Here is a 13,036-nt window from a genome sequence, read left to right as displayed (position 1 = left end):
TATTAAAGTCTTATACATCAATGGCAAGGAAAATATATAAATAATGATAATAGCTTATATAAAATATAATTTACACGCATTTCATTAGCAATAAATACACGCAGATGTCGTCATTTTTCGTTGTCCCGCGTTACATGAAATACGCATACGCTTTATCCACAGATTAATAAAATGATTGATTTTGTCCCAAATAACGTAAGAATTGGTATATGATTGTGACGTCCTTATCTAAAAACCATAAACCAATTACTTTAAACATTTAGTTCATAGAATTGATACAGCGACCTTAAAAATGGCAAAGACAGTACCTGTCAGTGGTGTCCCGTGTATGTAGATAGACTGCAAATGCAAATCATCATGACCAGTAGCACGATTAATACAGGGGGAAGTTGACTATCCTTGTTACATTTATAATGACATGTATCGTAGAGCACAATGTATACCAGTATTATAAAATTCTGAGTATATCCATGAAGTAGATTGATTTTATCGGTGTCCAGTGAAATGTCCTTATTCTACAAATACCGCGCTTTTTAAACAATTCTACCATTTTATGTCTTATTTCTAAGCATTATTCCAACGCGAATATTTTAATGAATATAACTTACAGAAAGTACATAAAATTTACTATATAGAATATACAACATTTCATTTTATCCCGCGTCCATTTAGGAAAACGAAAAGATACTTAATGTCCAAATAAATGTCCCATGTGATTTTGTCGCGCAATGACGCGACGTCAATGTACACAACCTACGTCTAGCTAAAACGTAAAATGTTGCTTTTATTATTTTTAAATGATCTAAATTAAAATGATTTTTAAAAATAGTATACAAGGTATTTAAGCTATAGCATGTGTATCTCATAGATATGTTTTGCTCTAGGTCTGGTACATATACTTTAATTGACTTTATCAAATGACAATTGTACAGACTACATTTTGTTGCATGTACTACTGTATGTCATCGTCGCAAACCACGGGTTGTTGTTTCATTCTATTTCACAAACGTTTGTGAAATAGAATGAAACAATAACCCGTGGTTTGCGACGATGTACTGTATGTATGCATATTAAAATTCAGCATTGAACAGATACACTTACGGTGTGTAAAACGTTGCAATATTATACAAATCTTGATTTATATACGAAACTCTTTAATCATATTCGATAATCTTGTTATTCATATATGAGAAAATTTTAATTATATTCCATAATCTTAATATTTATATGCGAAAATTTTGATTTATATTCGATAATCTTGTTATTTATTTACATTTGGTAACCTTGTTATTTATATTCGATAATTATATATATCTCGATTTATATTCCATAATATTTGATTCGTATTTGATAATGTTGATGTACACATGCTAGATGTACGCATGGATTTAGTCATTATTGATTGTAGGTGAAATGCATAATTTCAAAAATGGATAAAAGAATTAGCTTCATTGACCATGACCTGACCTCGGATGTCTTAAATTTAACTAGAGGAGCTACTCTGCTAAAATTAAACTTTAATAAATATACAGCACTACCAGCCGTGAGACATTTGGCCTGAATTGAATAGTTGACCTTGTCCTAATATGCTGAATAAACCCAGTAGCTATGTCGAAGCTTGGGTGGCTGCCCTGTAATCCCCCATAGGCTGCTTAGCTAGCTGGAATAACAAGAGTGATACAAATTTGAATATTTATTAATCGTAATCAGAAACAGGGTGCAAATTTACATATATGGCGGAAAGGGTCGCGTGCAATTTTTTGTGGGGAACTGGGGAGGCGGCCAGTTTGACTACCAACGTAGGGGCAACACAGGGGGCCCTATGTGGACATAGGTGCCTGGACCTGAACGGGTGGTCACGTTCTAAGGGGGAAGAGATCTCTGCGCATCTCACCTGTCTCCTGCGTGCTACCTGGTTTAAAGAGCAAGTACAGAGCAAACTGTGGACCCTCCTACAGTTTCCAACATGCACCAGCCTGTAGCATTCCCTAGGAGGTGGATGTGAGCACAGGCACCAGAACGGTGGATATATATAGCGTGTTAGATCTTATGTACCCCCCCCCCTTCCAATGAATGAAAGATATATACATAAGTCACATAATAAATGAATTGAATGTCAAAATCTTGTTAGAGTATCAGTGACGTGTTGAACAACCTCACTGTTGTATTTAGGACCCAGGTGATCTCTGGCGGGTGTGAGCGATTGCCTCTGGAATATTTCGCCCACATGCGTTGGTACTCCAGAAGAGTAGAGGAAGCCTCTCTCTCTCTCTCTCTCTCTCTCTCTCTCTCTCTCGTAGAGTAAAATAAAAAAAATTCGCATATGAATATCAAGATTTCTCACATGTAAATCAAAATTTCCGTCCGCATATAGATATCAAGATTATCGAATACAAATCAAGATTTCCGCATATGAATAACAATACCATTAGATCAAAAGTTCAACATCTGACAAAAAAATCTAAAGTCACACGGTTTTCACGAGACCACCCCTTCAAAACTAAATATGATATATATTGAAACTAACCGATTCGCAAGTAAAACATACGAGTATAAATAACACTCTGTATACCTTTTCTACTGTTTATTCACAAATGAAAGTGAACATTAAAACGTTATTATTTGGAAGTTTTTAACTCTCATTTCAACTCACCGTGGTTATTATTATTATTCATTTATAAAGCGCAAAACTACATATACTTTCTATGCGCTGGTTGTTGTTTTTTCCCCACTAGAGCGTGATCGATGTAGATCGATGACAGAAACGTACGGGAGTTTTTAACCCCACCCCCCCCCCTTCCCCCTTCCGTGTTTGGCATTAATAAAAAGTATTAAAGAGAGCAATGATTATTAAACATAGAGACTTGAACAAGTCTATATATATCCTAGAAAAAACCAAAACTGATTTTTTTTTTTACTGTGTTCAAATTTCTCAGAGGTCATATTCATAAGAATTGCAAGCCTTATTTCATGGGATGGTTACCTGTAAAATGCGAAACGAAATCGAAAGGAAACGAAATCTACCGAAGCAAAACGAAACCTACCGAAACGGGTACCCTTATTTCATACGACATGCCTGCTGTTGTAGGCACGGTGAAATAAATACAGTACGTATACTTTGGAGTATTTCTAAGAATTCATAATTTTTATGAATGTACACTATACACGTACAAAGATTTATTTTCAATTTTTAAACATTAAATCATGCATGTGCTTTAGTTATGATATTACAGCTTGGAGATAATGAATTTGTTTAAAATGTGACGTTGCTTTCGTGATTATATTTTGCCACAATTTATGACGTTATAAGTGTAACGTAAAGTGACACCAGTACCGTGCGCTTAGTGACAGTAAATGAGATATTTTGTTTTATCATACTTTCATGTAAAGTACTCGAATCTGATTTGATTGGCCGAGAAGCATTTGAAACCACGTATTATTACATTGTATCCTCTGAGAACAGAAAGGACGCACTCCAGGGTGATAGTACATGTATCTAGCAACGGGTAATAAATTTCTTTCGCGTTTTGAAGTATAGCGGAAAAATATTGCATAAACGGGATTTTAGTCATGTGATGTATGTTATTCGTGGGCTGATATTTTTCAGCCAATGAAAATGCTTGCGATGCATAGTGTTCGATTGTGTGTATCAGGTGGTCATTCTCTAGCCGCCTTTCGAGCTGTGAACTCAAGTTTTTTGGGGGGGGTTTTGTGTTGTTTTTTTATTTTCAATATAATGAAAATGTGCTGAAATAGGATTTGGAGTAATATAGGATGCCCAGTTTTCAGAGTTTTTTTATCCCAAAATTCAAGGGGTTTCACCTCTGTTTTTCCTGGGCTTCGTATATTACATCATTTATTTTTCCATAGAATATTCGAGAATAATTGTGAAGATGAATTTTGCATAATGTATAGACACTGTTATGTTTGAATATGAATTATAAGTGAATGTCATATATTACTAAATAGTCGGCGTCTAATAACTACGGCGGGCTGTCGGCAAAATATATAATTTTGTTTTTGTCATCAGATATGGAAATATAGTGGATACTAGTACTTGACAACATGTGATATTATAAAAATTGTCGTCGGCGTCAAATTTATGCGCGTATGGTTTGCCGTAGATTATTAGACGACGTCGTTTGAGCGTTTGTAATAAACGCGAATACCTACATCGATACGAGAAATATCGCATGACAGTGATTGATCAAATGTCAACAGAGGTAAGTCTTTTTGCTTTGTTGTTTATATAATATTGAGTAAATAAAACAACAATTACATGGTTTAAACAATTAGTATTGGTTATTGTGTTATTGCATTTAAAAGCAGTGTAACCTAACTGCAATAATGTTTTCTTTATCATTTTGTTTGGAGACAACGTGAACGCGCATGAATACGTTATGTACATTGTTCAATCTTTACCCAGAGTCCTTTAGTGTTTTATTTATAAAACATCGTATTTGTTATCTTATCTACCGTTTCATTTTACGATGAAACGATGCGCGACAATTGCACAAAACGCAAAATTTCGATTTGTACTCGGCCTCGAAATTTTTTTTCTTCTTTTTTCTTTACTTAAAATTCTACACAACATATTATAATCTGGTAGATGATACTCTTTTTAAAATTTGTACTACCTTTTTACCCCATGAGTTTGCATTGTGTAGTTTTTATATCACTAGTATTCACTATTGTACAAATATCCAGAAAATGTAAAACATCACAAAATCAAGCCCACCTGGACAAAAAAATGACACAGGCATTTTTTTTCCAAATGTCATAACATTTGAGAACAATTCCTACTGAAAATATTGATATGTAACATGATGACTCTTTGGCTGTATGGTAAAACCTCGCAAACCTTGTCTTAAATTAACCCAAAGTTGTTTCTTGTTACAGTAAACACAGTGCATGCAACTATGGTGTATGTATAGAACGAATATGTCACATAATAGTAGTTTCCTTCATCATACTACACTTTTCTCACCTTTAGGGAAAAGTAGTTACATAATCATATACACTAAGCGCACGGTACTGGTGTCACTTTACGTTACACTTATAACGTCATAAATTGTGGCAAAATATAATCACGAAAGCAACGTCACATTTTAAACAAATTCATTATCTCCAAGCTGTAATATCATAACTAAAGCACATGCATGATTTAATGTTTAAAAATTGAAAATAAATCTTTGTACGTGTATAGTGTACATTCATAAAAATTATGAATTCTTAGAAATACTCCAAAGTATACGTACTGTATTTATTTCACCGTGCCTACAACAGTAGGCATGTCGTATGAAATAAGGGTACCCGTTTCGATAGGTTTCGTTTTGCTTCGGTAGATTTCGTTTCCTTTCGATTTCATTTCGCATTTTACAGGTAACCATCCCATGAAATAAGGCTTGCAATTCTTATGAATATGACTTCTGAGAAATTTGAACACAGTAAAAAAAATCAGATTTGGTTTTTTCTAGGATATATATAGACTTGCTCAAGTCTCTATGTTTAATAATCATTGCTCTCTTTAATACTTTTTATTAATACCAAACACGGAAGGGGGAGGGGGGGGTTAAAAACTCCCGTACGTTTCTGTCATCGATCTACATCGATCACGCTCTGAAGATAGTGGGGGAAAAAAAACAACAACCAGCGCATAGAAAGTATATGTAGTTTTGCGCTTTATAAATGAATAATAATAACCACGGTGAGTTGAAGTGAGAGTTAAAAACTTCCAAATAATATTACATTTTAACGTTTTAATGTTCACTTTCATTTGTGAATAAACAGTAGAAAAGGTATACAGAGTGTTATTTATACTCGTATGTTTTACTTGCGAATCGGTTAGTTTCAATATATATCATATTTAGTTTTGAAGGGGTGGTCTCGTGAAAACCGTGTGACTTTAGATTTTTTTGTCAGATGTTGAACTTTTGATCTAATGATATTGTTATTCATATGCGGAAATCTTGATTTGTATTCGATAATCTTGATATCTATATGCAGACGGAAATTTTGATTTATATGTGAGAAATCTTGATATTCATATGCGAATTTTTTTTTTATTTTACTCTACGAGAGAGAGAGAGAGAGAGAGAGAGAGAGGCTTCCTCTACTCTTCTGGAGTACCAACGCATGTGGGCGAAATATTCCAGGGGCAATCGCTCACACCCGCCAGAGATCACCTGGGTCCTAAATACAACAGTGAGGTTGTTCAACACGTCACTGATACTCTAACAAGATTTTGACATTCAATGCATTTAATATGTGACTTATGTATATATCTTTCATTCATTGGAAGGGGGGTACATAAGATCTAACACGCTATATATATCCACCGTTCTGGTGCCTGTGCTCACATCCACCTCCTAGGGAATGCTACAGGCTGGTGCATGTTGGAAACTGTAGGAGGGTCCACAGTTTGCTCTGTACTTGCTCTTTAAACCAGGTAGCACGCAGGAGACAGGTGAGATGCGCAGAGATCTCTTCCCCCTTAGAACGTGACCACCCGTTCAGGTCCAGGCACATATGTCCACATAGGGCCCCCTGTGTTGCCCCTACGTTGGTAGTCAAACTGGCCGCCTCCCCAGTTCCCCACAAAAAATTGCACGCGACCCTTTCCGCCATATATGTAAATTTGCACCCTGTTTCTGATTACGATTAATAAATATTCAAATTTGTATCACTCTTGTTAATCCAGCTAGCTAAGCTGCCTATGGGGGTTTACAGGGCAGCCACCCAAGCTCCGACATAGCTACTGGGTTTATTCAGCATATTAGGGCAAGGTCAACTATTCAATTCAGGCCAAATGTCTCACGGCTGGTAGTGCTGTATATTTATTAAAGTTTAATTTTAGCAGAGTAGCTCCTCTAGTTAAATTTAAGACATCCGAGGTCAGGTCATGGTCAATGAAGCTAATTCTTTTATCCATTTTTGAAATTATGCATTTCACCTACAATCAATAATGACTAAATCCATGCGTACATCTAGCATGTGTACATCAACATTATCAAATACGAATCAAATATTATGGAATATAAATCGAGATTTATATAATTATCGAATATAAATAACAAGGTTACCAAATGTAAATAAATAACAAGATTATCGAATATAAATCAAAATTTTCGCATATAGATATTAAGATTATCGAATATAATTAAAATTTTCTCATATATGAATAACAAGATTATCGAATATGATTAAAGAGTTTCGTATATAAATCAAGATTTGTATAATATTGCAACGTTTTACACACCGTAAGTGTATCTGTTCAATGCTGAATTTTTATATGCATACATACAGTACATCGTCGCAAACCACGGGTTATTGTTTCATTCTATTTCAAAAACGTTTGTGAAATAGAATGAAACAACAACCCGTGGTTTGCGACGATGACATACAGTAGTACATGCAACAAAATGTAGTCTGTACAATTGTCATTTGATAAAGTCAATTAAAGTATATGTACCAGATCTAGAGCAAAATATATCTATGAGATACACATGCTATAGCTTAAATACCTTGTATACTATTTTTAAAAATCATTTTAATTTAGATCATTTAAAAATAATAAAAGCAACATTTTACGTTTTAGCTAGACGTAGGTTGTGTACATTGACGTCGCGTCATTGCGCGACAAAATCACATGGGACATTTATTTGGACATTAAGTATCTTTTCGTTTTCCTAAATGGACGCGGGATAAAATGAAATGTTGTATATTCTATATAGTAAATTTTATGTACTTTCTGTAAGTTATATTCATTAAAATATTCGCGTTGGAATAATGCTTAGAAATAAGACATAAAATGGTAGAATTGTTTAAAAAGCGCGGTATTTGTAGAATAAGGACATTTCACTGGACACCGATAAAATCAATCTACTTCATGGATATACTCAGAATTTTATAATACTGGTATACATTGTGCTCTACGATACATGTACATTATAAATGTAACAAGGATAGTCAACTTCTCCATGTATTAGGCGTGCTACTGGTCATGATGATTTGCATTTGCAGTCTATCTACATACACGGGACACCACTGACAGGCACTGTCTTTGCCATTTTTAAGGTCGCTATATCAATTCTATGAACTAAATGTTTAAAGTAATTGGTTTATGGTTTTTAGATAAGGACGTCACAATCATACACCAATTCTTACGTTATTTGGGACAAAATCAATCATTTTATTAATCTGTGGATAAAGTGTATGCGTATTTCATGTAAAGCGGGACAACGAAAAATGACGACATCTGCGTGTATTTATTGCTAATGAAATGCGTGTAAATTATATTTTATATAAGCTATTATCATTATTTACATATTTTCCTTGCCATTGATGTATAAGACTTTAATAATCCACAAAATATACAACTGTGTAAACATAGCGGAAACATTTTCTAATGCACGTATGGAAGTAACACCAGTACTGTGCGCGACGTCATAGCATTCAATGATCATTTGTACTAAGTGGCGTCCTCAACCTCGTTGTCAGTGCTCAATTCAAGATGACTGTCCGCAAATTTAATACGATTTTCATTTTACCAGTCATTGAACATTACGCATTTAACAATTTATAACACTGGATAATAAAAAAACCCACAATTTTCGAAGTTATCTGGCCTTCGACTCGGACTGATCACCCACTCCTCTTTCCTGAAAGATGCTCAGCTTTGCAGGATTTGGTACTATAGACCGCTCCATGGAATTGGCAGATGAGAATATAGATATAGATTTTAAGTAGCAAATTTTACACGGTGAAACCTTTGAGGATGGATGACTATGTCGGACAGTCGGGTCCAGTCGCTATTCAAAACATAACATAGTTGCTAGAGCTCCTTTCTGGAAAGTTAAGGAGCCCGGGTTCCAATTCAGTCCAAATCTGTTGTAATTTTAGAAGCAATATCAAGACGAAAGAAACTAAAACTTACTGTGCCATCACAGGGACGTCGTAAGCAGTGTCTATGACACTCCGCCCCGCGCCAACAGCGGATGTAAATAATAACCGCTCCCTCCCTGTCGTAGCAGCTTCGTTGTCAAAAGCTTCACGTGTTTCCTGGAATATTTCAAACATATTTCTACAATATCAGGTTAATTTCATGACAGATGTAGACAACAAATTATCAGTTTCTATAATTGAATCATGGATACCGGTATTGGTGGACAAGAGATACCATGTATTATGAAATTCAGTGCGGAACCAAGATTGCTAGAAAGATTAAAAACTCTATTATCAGAAATGTGAGTAGTACTGTATTTCAAAGGGGGCCCTTAATTTTTGAGAGTTGAAAAAAGTCCCAGGGGCGCTTATAGGAGTAGCCCCTTACTCAATAGGTCGAATACGGTAATTTGTTTGAAATTCAAATTGTGCATGATTGGGTATGTCAAGTTTTTTAAAAATTGTATGTCGTAACAAGAGGCCCACAGGCCTTATCGGTCACCTGAATACCAGTGAAAACGTATCACTACTCCCAAGGACTATGAAATCTAGAAAAAAATTCCTGTTCTGAATATCTAAGCTAAATTCTAATGTTCAGCAACAGTAAAAAAAACAAGATGTGTTCTTAAAACTTCACTGCCCTCAAAAGTGCATACACTGATGAAAGGCTTTACATAATATAATAGGTGTATTAACATTAAAACATCAAAAGATATGACTAATTTGGACCCATCCTAAAGTCAAAACCCTGGGTTGTGAAATTCACCATTTTTTGTACATCCTTTTCTGCATTTAGATCTTATACAGTATCAGCAAACTTGCACTTAAATACTATTTACTAAGTTTGGCCCCACCCTGGGATAAAAAACCCTACTCTAGGGATCATCAAATTTACAATTTTGATAAAAGTTGATAAAAGACTACCTGCTTTTTCTAAGTATCCATTTAGTTTCAATTTAGTATCAATAACACTAAAGAAGATGTTTTCTAAGTGTTTTACACATGGACACTATATAGTATGTCCCTGGAGTCAGAACCCCTACCAACCGCCGCGGTGGCCGAGAGGTTAGAGCGTTCTCCCTGCATGCGGAAGGCTGGGGTTCGAATCCCGGCCGCGACAGACCTAAGTCGTTAAAACAGGTAGTGACAGTTCCATCGCCAAATGCTCGGCATCAGGTGTGAACGTCATGGGTCCTTGGAGAAGACCTTAAAAATGGATGTCCCGTGTCACAGGAGGTGTGACATGCCAAAGAACCCTCACTGCTCAATGGCCGTAAGCGCCGAGCATAGACCCAAATTTGAAGCCCTTCACCGGTCTTCGTGACGTTTCCATATGAGTGAAAAATTCTCGAGCGAGACGTTAAGCAAGATATAATTAATCAATCAGAACCCCTACCCCGGGGATCATGAAATTTACAATTTTGGTAGAGGCCTTCCTGCTCTACTTACATGTGTAACTATGCATTCAGTGTTTCTTAAACAAGATTTTTGAAAATTGGTCAATTTTCGGCACCTTTTGTTCTACCCTAAGGCCCCAGGGTTACATGAATCCTGAAATTTACAATTCAAGTCCCCCTTCCATGTATCAAGAAGAAGTTAACAATGTCTATTGTTCACAAATGTAATAACTGACCAAATTGGACTCATCCCGATACCAAAACCCCTACCCCTGGGATCATCAAATTTACAATTTTGGTAAAGGACTACCTGTTCTTTCTAAATATCTATTTAGTTTCAATTTAGTATGAATAGCACTAAAGAAGATGTTATTTAAGTGTTTTACACATAAACACTATATACCAAGTTTGGCCCCGCCCTGGGGTCAGAAACCCTACCCCTGGATCATGAAATTTACAATTTTGGTAGAAGCCTTCCTGCTCTACATCACCATGTATTTAGTTTTTCATACACATGTGCGGTTCTTGAGAAGATTTTTGAAAATTGGTCAATTTTGGGCACTTTTTGTCCCACCCCTAACGTCCCAGGGGTGCGGGATACCTGGAATTTACAATTTATGTCCCCCTTGTCCAAAAGATGCTTCATATCAAATTTGAAAAGAATTGGACTGGTAGTTATCAAGAAGTTTAAAATGTTCAATCGTTAACGCACGACGGACAACGCACACCGCACGACGACAACCAATTGCAATAGGTCGCCTGAGTTTACTCAAGTGACCTAAAAATGTTAGAAATTGACACTGCTATTATTTCTTGATTTACCTTACAAAGATGAGCAAAGTTTGCTTTATCATAAGGTTTCCCATCCCGGTTTGCTGGGTATTCCCAATCCATATCGAGACCATCAAAGTTGTATTTTCGTAACCACGCAATAGAAGAATCAATGAACTCTTTCCGATTTTGCGCTGTCGATGCCATGTTTGAGTAAATTAGACTTCCGGCTGTCCATCCCCCCATTGCCAGCAATGTTTTCAGTTTAGGATTTTGCTGTTTATGAGCATTCACCTGTGCATACCTTCAAACAAACAAAAATGATTTTATTATAAGAAATAACATTCAAAAAGGTTTCCCTCTGACATCTATATACATGTAAATAAAGAAATACATAAAAGTTTCACATCCCTAAAACGCTTTTGATAATACATGCATGCAAACGTTGCAAGCTGCTTTCAGAAAGCATTCCTAACGGAAGCGCGTAGAAATGGGAATTAAATTTCTGTGCATCTATTTCAAAAATTTTTGGACCTTCACAGTTTCCCTAACTCGAAATATACCACGTCTTTCCGCTCACTAGACATCACAATATTCGTAAAAGATTCTATAATGACATATATACGTAATTTACTTTCTGAAGCGTTTAGTTTTTATTAACAAGTTCTACAAATATTATTTCCTTAGTTTTCATTCAGCAAGTAATTATAGAAACCATTTAATCTTTGTAGCATCGAAGAGGTGCATATTCCAACCTGCATCTAGTAAATTTGGGTAATGGATATTGCATCTGAGGTGAATGTGAAATACTAAGAGACACGATAGAAATGGTGTATTTACAGTATTTGAATGCTGTCAACTACTAGTAATTTAACGTATCCATGCATGTGCAATACGATGTACAAACACTCAAGTTTATTTGTTATATCAGTAAATAGTATAACATGGAAATGAGAGATTACGAAACGAGGGTACCACTTACAAGTTGTTATATTCGTCGTTGTCGTTCCATTCAAAGTTGGTGATTGTGTTCCCCACTAATTTTCCGAATGCATATATGATGTGTGTGCACAGTTGAGGGTCAATGTCCTTGGGGAAGAATTTGCCGGCACCGTTTCTGTACTGGGACCAATTGGTGTAATAACACACCAGCTTGTATTTTGATAGTCCTAAAAGAAAAGATACTGGAATTGTGTATGTTTATTCGCTAAACGACACCGTTTGATCTGTTGATCAAGCAAGCATTCTGAGAGTATTGCATAGTCCCATACCGGTCTCAAAAATTATTGGACCGCAACAGTATTCGAAGTTCATTATGTAGCTTATGGTAAAGGGGAAAATTGGGGAACCAGGGTAGGAATGGTTGGAAACCAACTACTATCTGGGAGGGAGGGTTACATATACGTGCACCTTACTATGATGAAAGGTGGGGGATCACTTGTTACCAGTTTTAAGTGAAGTGTCATAAAGTAGCTCAGGGCCGTCGAGACGAAGTTCTTTATTGTGCTGACGTCTTCGGTGAGAAAGGGTCTTCTTTTTATGGTTATGTACCAAATAACAAGGTTTTCACCTCTAATACCAGGCGTTTGGCGAAGGAACATTCACTACCCATGTTAAACATCCTAAGTTTGATGTGGAGCTGGGATTAAAACTCCAACCAAGTCCTTCCGGTAGCAAAGCAAACGCTCTAACCTAGATAATGTGCCTGATGATTAACAAAGAAGTAGTACTTCTCATTGACTCCGATATTGGTGCGAAGGAGTGAATGATGAGGAGGTAAAATGAAGCAACACTTGTCCAAGTGTGTGGACACAATACTTTTTCACAAATAACCATCGCCTATAACAAAAAGGATCAAACTCGGTCTCAGCGGTGAGAAGCACTATACGCTACCCGAACACCCATACAAGCCAACGTACATGTAG

General features: G+C 36.0%; 1 protein-coding gene across 1 annotated transcript in view; it reads right to left on the bottom strand.

Moving 5' to 3' along the window:
- LOC125672307 (chitotriosidase-1-like) overlaps positions 1-12,723 on the bottom strand; it is a 48,985-nt gene extending 36,262 nt beyond the window's left edge. The window contains exons 1-4 of the mRNA XM_056161223.1: positions 12,663-12,723; positions 12,094-12,280; positions 11,163-11,415; positions 8,936-9,060 (exon numbers count right to left, since the gene is read on the bottom strand). Coding sequence (XP_056017198.1) covers positions 8,936-9,060; positions 11,163-11,415; positions 12,094-12,280; positions 12,663-12,723 — 626 coding nt within the window. The remainder of the gene's footprint in view (positions 1-8,935; positions 9,061-11,162; positions 11,416-12,093; positions 12,281-12,662) is intronic.
- Between the last annotated feature and the right edge of the window lie 313 nt (positions 12,724-13,036).

Source organism: Ostrea edulis, chromosome 4, assembly GCF_947568905.1.
Source record: "Ostrea edulis chromosome 4, xbOstEdul1.1, whole genome shotgun sequence".
Classification (NCBI taxonomy): Eukaryota; Metazoa; Mollusca; class Bivalvia; order Ostreida; family Ostreidae; genus Ostrea; species Ostrea edulis.
The sequence above is the reverse complement of the archived record's forward strand: the minus strand, read 5'-3'. Positions and strand labels throughout refer to the sequence as shown.